At 33.4% G+C, this 14,277-nt stretch overlaps 1 protein-coding gene across 1 annotated transcript; it reads right to left on the minus strand.

Moving 5' to 3' along the window:
• Positions 1–10,541: 10,541 nt before the first annotated feature.
• LOC142977177 (uncharacterized) lies at positions 10,542–13,160 on the minus strand. The gene is made up of 3 exons (XM_076120919.1): positions 12,539–13,160; positions 11,496–11,724; positions 10,542–11,414 (listed from the first exon to the last, which is right to left on the minus strand). Exons 1-3 carry the CDS (start codon positions 12,917–12,919, stop codon positions 10,627–10,629), a joined length of 1,398 nt encoding a protein of 465 aa, XP_075977034.1. The 5' UTR covers positions 12,920–13,160; the 3' UTR covers positions 10,542–10,626.
• Between the last annotated feature and the right edge of the window lie 1,117 nt (positions 13,161–14,277).

The raw sequence follows: 14,277 nt of genomic DNA on the forward strand, positions 1-14,277 counted from the left end.
CGTATACGAACTTTCGGATACGGATATAATCATGAATAAGATACGGATATTTCGGATACGGCTGAGCAATGAGGAGGTATAATTATTTCGGATTATTCATTAGTTTCGGAGAGCTTTGTTTAGTAATATAAAAAAAATGTTTTTTTAAATCTTTTATCCGAAATTATCAGAAAGGAATATTTCAGATAGTATATGAGTTAAGGTTGGTATTTTATTTCGGATATCGTATATTTTCGGTTACAAAGCTAACATCCCTGCTTATCAATATGTTAGAAATTGAATCGTTTCCATACGATCGAGGTCAAGGTACTCCCTGCCGTAATTCTACATTCATTCAAACAACTGTTAGCGTATTTATATACTAAAACAATGTTTTAGTAAGCAATAAACAAAGAAAACCTTGTACACGTTTATGTACGGCTCTTTAAAGAAATTAATTAAATATACAATTAATTGTTTCTATTATTACTAAATATTATTGTATTATAATACTGTTTGTAAATAATCTTCTAAGCCCCGGTTTTATCACGCCGTAGTAAGTATTAGTAGTAATACTTTTTTGTTCCCCAACCCGCACTTGGCCAGCGTGGTGGACTCACTGCCTAACCCCTTCCTCATTACGGGAGGAGACCCTTGCACAGCAGTGGGGCATTAATGGGTCAAATTTAATATAGTAATACTTTGTCAATCGGATTGATTTTATTTGACACTTATTTGTAAGCTATAAAACTGAGTAAAGAGTAACTCAGTAAGACTGCGTAGTAGAGTTAGTCACTAAAAATGAAAAAGTTCTAGTACTTCTTCTTCTCATGCAGCTGATGGTTATTTATTTTACATAGGTATCTACAGAAATAGTTATTATTATTAAATAGATAAATCGCGCTTGCCAAGGCTCACTATTAAGTTCTACGATTATAATTATAAGATAGCTTTTCTAATGATATTTTAAAAGTTGTTTCAATCATTTGCTAGTAACTTTATCGATCGGATAGCTTATCTGAACCCTTATCCATAAGCTGCTAAACTGGCGGTTAATCTTCTGTTTGTATGAGAACGTAAAATGTATCAATGTTGTTGTGTTGAAGGGTGAGGTCGAAGTAAATTACACCCACTTTCGCTAGTTATGTCGAGTTGCGGAACGCAAGTGTAGACTAACGCCATCTAGCGAAAAGATTGGTGAACTAAATTTAATTATTTATAAATCAGCAATTAAAGTTAAACGTACTCATTTCTTGTGTTAAGTACATTATAAATGTTTAGTAAATATAAGTGTTATTTGTAATTATTATTGCGTGTAGTTTATTGTGCTACAGTATCAATAGGAAAATCCAATATATTATAAATATTAGGTCAAAATATCAGACAACACTTTTGTAGTACATCAGACATATTTATCTTTTTTCAGTCTGTTCTGTCTCACTGCAGGACAAAGACCTCTCTGCACACCTTTTACCTATATTTGTTTAGGGATTGGTAGTTAAAGATATTTTTATCATGCATCGATAGCAAACAAATTCAACATAAAAGAACCTTATAGAGCCCCGTTATAAGTTTTCAGCCTATTCCAAAACCATAGCTGAGAGCACTTTAAATAAGGATATTGTTCGACTTATCAACAGTGATAAGGATTCGGGATTTCACCGACTACTTTGAAACATACCTTTATACCTTTATGCATACAACTCGTGACGATTAGTGCAATTTGTATTATAGTCCCATAGCAAAGTAGAGAGCCTTTGGCATGCACAATTTATCTCGATTATAATTTACAATCTTGTATATTGCCAAAATAAAGTAGCTGTATTTCACAGATCACAGTGAGCCGCATCATCCCTAGGGTTACTGATGTTTTAAATTCAAATTCAAAATCTTGCATATAAGGCTCTCTACTAAATTGTCTGACAATAGCATTAATACAGTAGCGCGATTTTGTACAGTCGATACTTTCGAGTATCGAGAGTTTGACATTTTAAAATGTACTGCAAAAATAGTTTCTACGACGCCCGCTAGAGGCGCTGAATCGATTGTCATACTTTATTTTTTCGATAACCAGCCGGTTGTCGCTAGTTGATAGTGGTAGAGAATCGCGGTACAGTTTACAATTAATATGAGTTGACGCCATATCGACGTAATACGTCAAGTCTTGTCGCCCGTGACAAGATCCAGTCGTACTAAGTAATATGTAAGCAAATAACAATAATTAGATTTATATGAATGCGTATATTAGCATAATTTGATTCCTAGTATTTATATGCATATTGTGCAACAGGAAAGTTAAATACTTATGTTTCTTTGATGTAATATCATTTTATTGCTTAATCCTTATACAGTCATAGTAAAGTCCTTTTATATTATTATAATATAATTGTGCTTATCCTCATTTCTTTTCAGGAATAACATTTCAAGCATCATGAGTATTGAGTAGGTGATTAGTACTGATCTGGACAATGAAAGTCATGGAATGTTGCTCAGGTGGAAACTTGAAAGTTGGACATTATCATGCGTACTTTTTATCAGTGCTTATTTTGTTTACAATGCACAATGTGTGCAGCAAAGTTACCCACATATTTAGAAATCGTATTTACAGTCCCTTGTAATTAAACATACTGTCTAAACTACTTCCGAACATCATTTTTAATTGTTTTTTTTGCATTTGAAACTCTTGTACACTCAACTTTTTGAGACAAGTAGGTTAGGTCATTATGTGGTTTTAATATTTACTATTTTCCCGAAGGTATAATACGGATTATTCAAAATATACGGTATCAAAACGTTTTTCAATCATCGTTTTTCAAACGTTAATTTGTCCAGCGAGGTCTGTAACTGACTGTACTCAGGAATAAGATTTTAATAAAATCTAATCTACTAAAATTAATATAAAATGATCGAGTTCATTGACCTCGTTACTGTTGCTCTTAATAAAGTTACAAATGACTCAAAAGTCAATGATGAATGCCGACAGAAAGTTAAATAAAATATTTTGAAATGATGAATTTCATCCATTGTTAGTGAGTCGGTGATCGTTCATTGACCCGCTACCGAGAAATGCCAGCGGCTGCCGAATACATACGATATTAATTATGTATGTAAAATAATAAAAAATATGCACCGATAATGGAAGATGAATATGATATATTTTGTTTTATATCCTGATAAAACAATAACCTAATTAATAGATCTACTTTTATCATAAATTCAAGAGTTTGGGAGAATGAATTTTATATTTGTTACTCATCACGTCAAAACCACTGAACGGATTTTGATGAAAATTGTTACAGCAGTGGTTTACACCCTGGAGAAAGACATACCATTAAACATTACCGCCGGAAATATTTTCATATTGACCAAGTTACGGACGAAACTAGTGGTAGTAATGTTTCCTGTTAGCAATTATAATTGCAAATATTTGTTTTTAGTTTGGTTTTTTACCGACTACTGCAAACAGTATTTCTTCTTGCATATCTTTCAAAATACGTGAAGATATTATTGTTCTTTTTTATTTTATCATTATAATTTCAACCCAAGCGAGAAGTAAATAAGTATTGTAGAAGTATTTTACTTCCAATACAGTGTGCAGTTATTTAGATAAATCTATATACTCTTTAAATAATAAGTGACATGAAGGAAAAGAAAAACGTACCATTACGCAAAGCTGCATATCCCCAAAAACATGACGTAAACTTGTGAGTTTTTAGTCATCAATTAACACCAATACGTAAACAGTATCTATCTAACATTTTGGGCGAGTCACGTTGAATTGCATATTTGATACTCAATGTATTCTGAAAGTCATGCTTTTTACAGCCTGCCACATTTCTTCCACCAAAATAAGTGCTCATACGAACCATTAAGTAGGCACCGTAGACGGGACATCAACAAATACATCGCAAGTGATTTCAAACACTATTTCCTCCCATGACAGACCCTCGTAATCTCCCGATCGGCTAAGGGTAGCAGCCCCTTGCACCATGCATTGTACTTAACATGGGGTAACTTTTATTGTCGGCCAATTTACCAAGACCTGTGACACACGATTGAAAGACTCCTTTGATAACCGACAACAATGAGTTCTCGCGGGGCGGGGAGGCTCTCGATATATTGGTTAAGGATAAGTATTGAAGCGATACGTGATTTAATGGATTGCGAAATAAATTGATTTTGCAAATGTGCGGAGTGTAGAATGTTTCGGATATGACTAATTAAGGTGGAATATGTTCGGCATGTTAGTGGCGATCGGAGCTGTGACGTCACATCGCCTGCCTGAAACCTATATTTCTTGTTGCTATCGACGTATTGGCTGTGTTTCCGGTTTACAATGCCGCATATATTCTGCAACGAAGGGAACAAATGAGCTATTGTTTGTAAGGACTACAGTCCCCAAGACCCTGTTTAAATAAAACATTCTTATACTTTTACAGTTAAATAATTGATGATTATAATTGAAATAATTATACAGTATCAACACGAGGAAGGAAAATCTCGTTAACAACGCTGATAGGTTACACGTGTCAATCGACAAGAGGATTCCACGTTCTTTCTGTATTTTTTGAAAACACCTTGGAAATAATACACCTATTTATAGTTTCCATTGTCAACTTGTATTTTTGTGATCAATTTGTTAATTTTTCTTTCTGTTTAGTTACAAAAAGGCGTAAGTTTTATGATAGTTCGTAGAAATAAGTTCGTTTTAGATATTCCAAGAGTTTTGATTCATGCGGTTGGCTCTTGACAGCACCTTGCCTCGGCAGCGATTCCGTCATATCGATTCTTGCTTGCACGAAATTTCGCTTCCAGCTTGAAGATTGTTTATTGTAATGGTATCTCTGAGAATTGTTGGAAGTAGAAAATATATTATTGCAATACCAATTATACGTTTATTTTTCAGTTATAATGTCAGTACACTTTAGTATTTTTATTAGCACACTTTACTTGAAACAAAACATTGTTATGAACTGTAAAAATAAAAATGTAAGTAACAAACAAATTACTATATATTTATTACTCCTAGTCGTAAAGGTTTTTGTATATGTTATTTAAGAGTGTATTTTAATTACTAATTCTATTAGATACTTAAAATATTTTTTTTATTACATACTTACACTATTTTACTTTTTCTTTAATATTAACATGTTAGGAATTAAGTTACTAAATAAAAGCGCAAACAGATACGCCGCAATGCCCGAGACCACACTTTTTTAAGCTTTTAGTTAAAACACATCTTACCAAAAATCCATGCCAACCAGTTGGACAGTAATAAATTAAATCTAATTTAATTTACTAATAGCGTAAGAAAAATAGATAATTTTAACAAATAATAACATTTAATATCGTCACGCTGGTAATTTCGGTAGTGCGTAGGCAGAAGCGTACACCCACAGTGTTAATGACCGTATTGTGTTCAAACGTTTAACTTAGGGGTGAGTTATTGTTTCCCTTTTCACACTTCCCGTATCAGAGGGACTTTTGCTGATTTCATCTTTTTGATCGGAAACACTAATTGAGTTTTGGCTTGTTTTGAGTTCTAAGCAGTACCTTTTTGTGTCGACACATTTGCTCATGTAGTTTATAGCGGCGTGAGATAGAGAGAGAGATTTTCTCAACAATATTGCAATTCTAAGGAATAATAGAGTAAATGAAAGATAATTAATGAAATGACTTTGTTTATTTTATACTTTTCGATCTTACGTGAAGTTTTCGGCTATTATAAAATTAAATCAAGTAGTACCTAATCACTCAACAGTTTGTGGTGCAAGTTTAGTTGGATAGTCGTTTATCTTTTTCAGAACGACGCAGTAAAACTATATTTCTTAGTTTAATAATGATTTAAGGAATCTAAAACTTAAAGTAACATACCTGTATCAAATCGTTTAAAACTAAACTATTCGATTATTGGCAAATTTCCCGCACTTTATACTTCAAAACTATGTTAAAGTAAAATAAAAGCAAATCTCCCGACAATTGACGCCTACGTACCACGAGACCTTCGGTAACACCGCGTCGTTTGTCCCTATAGCCAAATAACGGTTGCCATCGCGCTCCCACGAGTATCGTGGTAGGGGGGCATGTGACTGCGCGCCGGATATCGAGCGAATGCTTCACGCTAACGTTATGACAGCTGTCAAACAACACTTGCATCGCTCGGTTTGGTAGTGGTCAACATACGGCCGTTGCGTTTTGTAGGTTCGATTTCCATTCGAAACTTTTTTTTTAAGGTAATGGTGTAGGATTGTGCTTAGCTGTTCTTGGTGTACTTTTGGTTTCCCACTCCACTTACACTTTACTTTGAGTGTAGAATTGTAGATAACTATTCATAATTTGAATGAAAACTGCATTAAAGAATATGTATTTTGACATTGGACAATTTACACACGGTCATACGATTCCAAACCAAAACAAAGCTTGTACTATGGTTACCAGATAACTGATAAACATACTAAAATACTTTTTGTATTATAAATAGTAGGTAGGTATAAATGTAATTTAAAACGATAATTAGTAAATTCTTTATAAATAAATTGACATCCAGATTGTAGAATACATAGGCAAGTAATTAAAACATATAAGAAATATCGAAGGTAAAATACTAATATGTGCAACAAAACAACAATCAATGCCAACATATTCGAACGTCCATCTTCCTACGTACTACATAGACGTATCAAATCGTGTGAATTATAAGAACATTGACATAGATATCTTGATAACTTGAATGTGAATTATTTGTATGCATTTTTACTTAATATTTCACTTCTAATATAAGTATCTGTTGGTTATTGTTTTTGGTTGGATTGCCCAGCATAGAACCTGCGTTACCGGTCTATCTGTTTCCAGGGCGCAACGCGGGGAGGCTCCTTACATGCACCCCAATTCTTAGTTTATAAGCATTACCTATTGGATAAACGTTGTCGGGACATTTATTATATTACTTTTAATGCTATATAATAATTACAATTGTAAAAAAGCATGGTTGGGTTGGTTGCTTCTCAATAACCTACTCTAAAACTACTGAACAGTTTATAATGGAATTGGATTAATTGTATCAGAAACACAAACTATAGCTTTTTTCCGCGGTTTTATTCGTGCCAACAGCTATAAGCCATGTAACTTTAGTTAACCCGAAAAAGTAATGGAAAAGAGCTAAATCAAAATGTTTACTATATTATTTTACCAATATACGATCACACATACTATCGTCGTCAAATTCAAGGTTTAATTGAGGCGATCGGTGCTTCCTTCGAAGTAGAATCTAGCACTCCGTAGGTGAAAGTGACCGCTATCTGCAAAGCCTAACAATATAGCCTTAACTTAACGAAGTCTAAACGGACTAAGTTGTGTTCTAGTAGTCGAATACTTAAAGTCCATCAATTTTAAACAAAATATACGTTGTTATGTTACGTTTTTGCTGTTGCTGAATACAGAAAAAAAAGGCCCAATTACACCAAAAAAGACGTATTAAATATCATCAAATCTGAAACGACAAATTATGCACTGGATTTTCTTCCTAAGAATATAGTCTTCGATGTATAAAGTGACAACAAATGTAGAAATTATAAGAAACTTAAATGTTGTATTATCTATTACGAATTCAGAGAAGGTAGCTTTCTGTAAGTGTGATGATTACTAAAATAACGCACATCTAGTTATTTTTCTTAACCTACTACTATTCCACTGCTGGGCAAAGGTCTTCTAACAAACGAGGGAGGGGTTAGGCCTTAAGTATATACCCCCATTTTTTCTTAAACTTACTTAATATTATCTCAACTTAACAAAACATAGACACATTATTCCAGACCAATAAAACCTAACAGCAACATTCGAGCAAAAACCGTCTTATATTACCAGCCGGATATCAAACATGTACTGTAGACGACTCGGCCATACTAAACAGTGTAACTGTGCCCGTGCAATCGCTCGCTTTCAATTATGCAATCATTGCGAGCACACACTCCATACTCGGTTAAAATAGTCATTCTATGAAATTGCTTTAGTATTGTTTACTGCGCTTTTGTTGTGGTTTACATGTTTTATTAAAAGGCTTTTTAGATAGTAGTTATATTTAGTTTTGATATTAGAATTATAGTTTTAAAATAATAATCACCAGTTTTATCTTATGTGAATAAGTATCGCATAGCCTCATCGGTTATTTTTATACATTTGTTGTAATATTATCTAACGGATTAGTTATCCGACACCTAATTTCTAAAACTGACGTCGCAATATCTAACATAGTGATGGGTGGACTTTAACATATCTGGGACGCCTCTAACATCTGGAATGTTTTGCAGAATATTACCGAAGCAAGAGACCAAGGGAGAAGTTAGCTGAACAAGGGAATATTTTGGGTTAAAATAATATCCAAAAAAACTTATGATTTTCAAAGTTATAGTTAAGTTATTAATGGTCATCACCAATCCTGCTATTGCCATCTTGCCTTAATAATTTGATTTAATTTTAAAAGTGAGACAACTTATACAAACAAGCAATCAAGTTGAAAAAAGATTGTTTTCATTGCCTGGTGTTTCTAGAAAAAGAGAATCTTACTTGTTTTGCAATCGGTGAGAGCTTGCAAGAATTGTATAATTAAAAGGAGCATGGAAAATTTCTACAATCAATAGACAACTGAAGAGACAGAAAGACAGTGTCTTTACTTTAAAAATTATTCTTATTGAGATTTTGCAGAATATTGTTTCGATTTGCTACTAAAAAAATACATGAAGCTATGCGTAGTAATCGTAATCGGCGGTCCTGTATGACAAGATATATGGACGTGAATCAGGCAAGGGAAGTTTGTAAAGATCGTAACAAGTAGCGTTCTTTGATCTCTGCCTACCCTCATGCGAAAAAGGCGTCCTATTACGTATGTATGTATGTGTGATATAAACATACAAAACCAAGCTCTTTTAAACAAATAAACATGTCATCCTCCTTTTTGCATTCGCCAAAAACGATTCGATAAAATTGAAAATCAATCCAAAGAACTAGTTCGAAACTCACAGAAAAGCGGTGAAACGTTTTTCACAAGAACCTATATATGATTATAGTTTTTTAAACAACAAGACTACAGGTATCAGATTTATTTCAATAGAAAACAAGTTGTAGATAAATTATCCTCCTTGTATTTTCTTTCAGGATGCGTTCTATTATTATAAAAGCGTCAGTACCTATCCGTCAACATGTTACAGAAAAGAACCCTTTACGAAGAAGCTTTTAGAATCGGAGAGTTGTAAAACTATTAGATTTTTTGTATTGAACATATCAAGAAAATGAAATATCTGTAGATTAGATGTTATACATATATAAATTTCACAATAAGATCCATAAAATCCAAAGCAACATGAATAGCGAGGTGACCAACATAACCTCACTTATGGTGGTAGTATATCACGGTGGATTAGGATAATAGGAATTCAAACTTTTGAATCCTTAATCCACCATGACCATATCCTAAATTTGACCCGAAGTGTCATAGATATGCACCACACGATACAATGATATTGACTTTAGTAAAAGTTTTAAATTAGGGTGGATTATAAGTACGTGGACACTTTAAGCCGAGGGGACTGACTGCTAAGGATTATGGGACCGAAGGTGCAAGATATCGGGAGGGGATGCAATCGACTGAAACTGGTTTTATGTAATCTATACTAAATGTTATTGATTTAATAATTTAAATTTTGATGAAAAGAGCATTAAGTATTAAACATTTATTGCTAGATTGAGAGACTATTTTTTCTAATAAACCCTGGCTTTATACAGAACATGGATTAATTAAATTTGCCTCAAAAGTGCAAAAGAATAGGATCATTCTAAAACCTGCGTCCAAAAGGAACATACAAAATTGCAAAAAATAACATTATGACACTTGCTTGGTAACGAAATATATATTATTGTTAATTTGTGTACAACTTACCAAAGCTTCTACTATCAAAATAAATATAAAACATCTTTTAAAATCGGGAACCAGATTAAAAACACAAAATACTACTATTATTCATGATTAATACTGAACGATAGCTCATAAAGTATTTGCGACATCTATTAAATTATGCCTGCTCCAATTACAAAGCCATCAAATTGCAGTAGTTACCATCACATACTTATACCATAAGTAGGTAGATGTATAGGTATAATGGAAATACCTTTGACGTTCCCTTCGGGGATTACGGGATTGACCGTTATATATCAGGCTAGTATTCCCCCGGCAGCGCGCTCCCGTGGATCTATAGTCGTATTTTTAATTAGACGAAGTTGGATGACGTTTACTGTGTTGTCAGTTTTTGACGAAATAAAAATAGTGTTGTGAAAAAGGGAATGAATGATTGAAAAAACTCCTTTTGAATGAAATTGCCTCGATTGTAATAGTGTGCCGAACTGCCGATGTCAGGTACTGGGTTCGGTTTTTTGTCGTGATTTGTACATCCCAACGAATTTTCAACGACTATGTTTCTATAGTATCTGCCTATACTGAATAACGAGTAATTGAAACATTAAGGAAAACATTGCGAGGTAACTTGTAAGACTGTTCAATTTGCAATACATCATGTAGTAGAAACTATATATTAATTAAATATAACAATTATGTGTAGGGAAGGATGATAAAAAAAACATCGATTATTAAATATAGTTTTATTCATCGTCAGTAAAAAAATCATCACTGTCGCTTTCTGTGACATTTATTATAAACCTGTCTGAGACATTATCAATGATGTGGTCGAGACCATGCATTTTGTCCTCTTCTTTGGTTATATGGGACACGCAGCTACTCCATTTTTCGGGCGTGATTTGTTGAAGCCCTTCTTCGAAGAGTTTTTTCACTTCTGTGATTTTGAAGGTCTTGTTACGTCTTGCAACATATCCTTTAGCCTGCGCCCATACCAACTCAATGGGATTGAGCTCACAGTGGTATGGGGGCAGACGTAAAACAGTTATCCCATGCTGCGCTGCCATCTCGTCCACAACATATTTGTCTGGATGTTCATTTTTGTGCTGCCGTACAATGTCTATAAGCGTAGCTTTAACCATTGTTGCATCGAAGGTTATATTTTTTCTTGTTAGCCACTCTTGTATTTTAGGCTTTGTCCAAGACATTGTAGGCAGCGATTCTATTTTCCTGGAGTGGTAGGGGGCATTATCCATCACCACTACGGAATTTGGTTTTAACTTTGGCAAAACCCCCGTAAACCACTTCTCAAATAACTCGGCATTCATCTCTTGATGATAGTCACCTTGATTTTTTTTCGCTTCAAATATTAGCAAGCTATCTTCTACGAATCCTTCTTCCCCGCCTATATGGCCGATAATGAGGCGCTTGCCCTTTCCTGAAGGCTGTTTTAGGCCAGTGGTTAAGCCATCTAGGAAGGCCTGGCGAGACGATACCACTGTCTGGTCAATCCAAGCCTTTTTCGGTGCATGTCCTTTAAAATATTGAAAAATATAAATTAGTTATTGAAAGTACAATATAATACATATAAAGAAAACCAGAAAATTGTGATTACCTTCATTGATCCAGGTTTCATCTTGGTAATAAATATACCTTCCTTCCCTGCGATATTCTTTAATTTTTCGAAGGTATCGTTGGCGCCATAAAACAATATCTTGTCTATCAATTAAAATACTTTTTCTTGATTTTGTGACGTATTTGAAATTCAAATGTTTCATAACGTTTCTTAATGTACTCCACGAAAAATTCGGTAAGTCTGGGTCTTCATTGACAGCCTTAAGAATCTGTAAAGTAATAAAAAAGTTTTTCAGTAAGAAAATCTACGCAATCTTATACTTTGGGTTTTTTAAAGATCATTATGGAATACCTCGGTAGTTGACAGTAAGAAAATATTTAAAATATTTGAAATTTTTATGGTAGTATTATATTTCTTTAGGTAAAAATCGATTACATTGATAAAATAAATCACGATTATTTTATATTTTTGGGAAATAAAATTCCGAAAATACTGTCACTAGTCACGTGACAACGAACGCCAATGAGAAGGAAGTGACGTAATAAGTTACTCGATTTGATTTGTGTTGTTATAAATCTAACATATTTTAACGCTATTTCGCAAAGTTTATACCAGAAAAGACACTTGGTACAACACAAAGCAGGTTTAATGAAAGGGAATAGCAGTAATCTAAGATCAATGTTGTTATATTTTTGTGCTTTTTACGCATTTGTTACTTTCGAGGCACATGCAGAATATATATATATACAATTCACACAATATTTATAAAATTTGTGATCCATTTTATCAGATAATTTCTTAATAATTCTCAACCAAACAGCTCATTGGCGCGCGCGTCAAACTGTCATGGCGCGCGAGTCGCCATGACAGTTTGGCGCGTTTTGTTGGGGTAATGAAAATTATTCATAAAAATAAGTAATTGTTTGTTTTTAATTACTGAAATATTCATATTATCAGTTAAAGTATTTAACTGATAATATAAATTTAATAAATTTGGCACACTATGAATTCGTTTTTCAAATTAAGTCAACTACTGAATTCATTGAAATGAATAACGTTAAGGAAGGAAGTAATAAAGTTACCTTTATAATGGTGGGTGGCTCGTTTGCATAAAAAAATTGATGAACTTTTCGCCTTATAGCAGCAAAAGTAAAATCATCTAATTTGTCTTTGAAGTTGTGTTTCGGTCCACGTTTCTCAGGAGACTTAAATTGTTCATTTTCTTTATGTTCTTTTAACACACTGTACACTGAAGTAACACCAATTCCCAAAATGTCCGCTGTTTTCGCAACACATTCTGCTTTTTCGGGAGTCTCAATAGGTAATAGTGTGGCAGCTTTCTCCTCAAATACGTGTTTGTAAACGTTCTGTACCATAAGCTTTTCGGTAACGCTTAAAGCAATCCGTGGTCTTTTTTTTCTTGGAGACAAGCTTTGGCTTGACGTGCTTGGTTGAGGATCCATATTGTTTGTACGAAACAATATAGCAACAAATAAACACAACAATAACCACAAACACAACGTAACGAAAAAACTTAACAAAAACAATAACTCAACAGCGCAATCGCAGAAAAAATATTCGTGCTAGCAGACCAGAGGTTTGAAGCCGAATGACAATGACAAACAAACTGACAACCGACCGACGCGCGCGCCATTGATCGGTGTTGGCACTAAACACCGCGCCGCACTTTGTAATAACTTAATAAGCCACCAAAAAACTAATAATAGATACATACTACTAGTAACTTTTATCAGAGCACTGTTATACAATTTTTTTTTTTATAAACATAAATAATATTCTTTTATAGTTTGAAATGATTAACTATTCACACTCATTGTTCATTCATTTGATTGAACGAGAACTAAACGCATCACTATTACTTTAAATATGGCAACATTATTTTACAAAGTGACATTAGCTATTGTCAGTTGGCTTCGTCTAATTAAAAATTCGACTATAATATACCTTATGGCCGAGGAAAATTATAAGCTAAGCAGTGATTGAAGTTTCATGATAGTTAGATGTTGTATGGATGTTTGTAGATGTTTGTGTAGGGATTGTGGAAAATAGCTTTATAAGGTAACGCGTAGTTATCTGCCCCTACAATTATTGGACCTTTAATATTTTTGGCTAAATATTAAGGACTACAATCTCAGTGATCAAAAACGAAAAAAATGTCAATGTTTTTTTTAAAACTATAATTATCATCTTTGATTATCATTATAATCATCTAATTTGAAATTCCTTAACTAAAATTACCCAAGTTTTACTTAACTAATAACATGTCCACACACTGATGAAATTGGAATTTTCATCATGAGAAGCCACTGGTCTAACCCATAACCACTTCAACAAAAATATTTATAGTTCAAAATATTTCATGTAAACGCTAGTAAAATAAATAGCGTCTGAAGTTTATAAAAAGCGTGAATACCTCTCGTAGTGATTCGTCATAAAATATTTCTTAATAAGTATGCATTTTAAAAGTTATAAATAGCTGAGCGTTGGTACAATGAGAGACAGAGGTCGTTTGCTAATCAATGCATAACATTAAGTGGAACCATACGTAGTCACAGTCAATGACATTTTAGGTGAAGTATAGAGTATAGACACGCATTTATAATTTTTAGTTACGAAAATACTAATATCCCCGGGCATCTATCTAACCATAGTTATATCTATACTTATAATAAATCTGTAGAGAGGTCAATTCTGTACATTGAATATATTAAAAAAAAAACCAATGGGGGATGTTTAGTAACGGATACTGATACCGAATCTGCAATTTATAATTTTCTTTTCTGTCTGTCTGTCTGTCTGT

This window comes from Anticarsia gemmatalis, chromosome 12 (assembly GCF_050436995.1).
Source record: "Anticarsia gemmatalis isolate Benzon Research Colony breed Stoneville strain chromosome 12, ilAntGemm2 primary, whole genome shotgun sequence".
In the NCBI taxonomy this organism is placed as follows: domain Eukaryota; kingdom Metazoa; phylum Arthropoda; class Insecta; order Lepidoptera; family Erebidae; genus Anticarsia; species Anticarsia gemmatalis.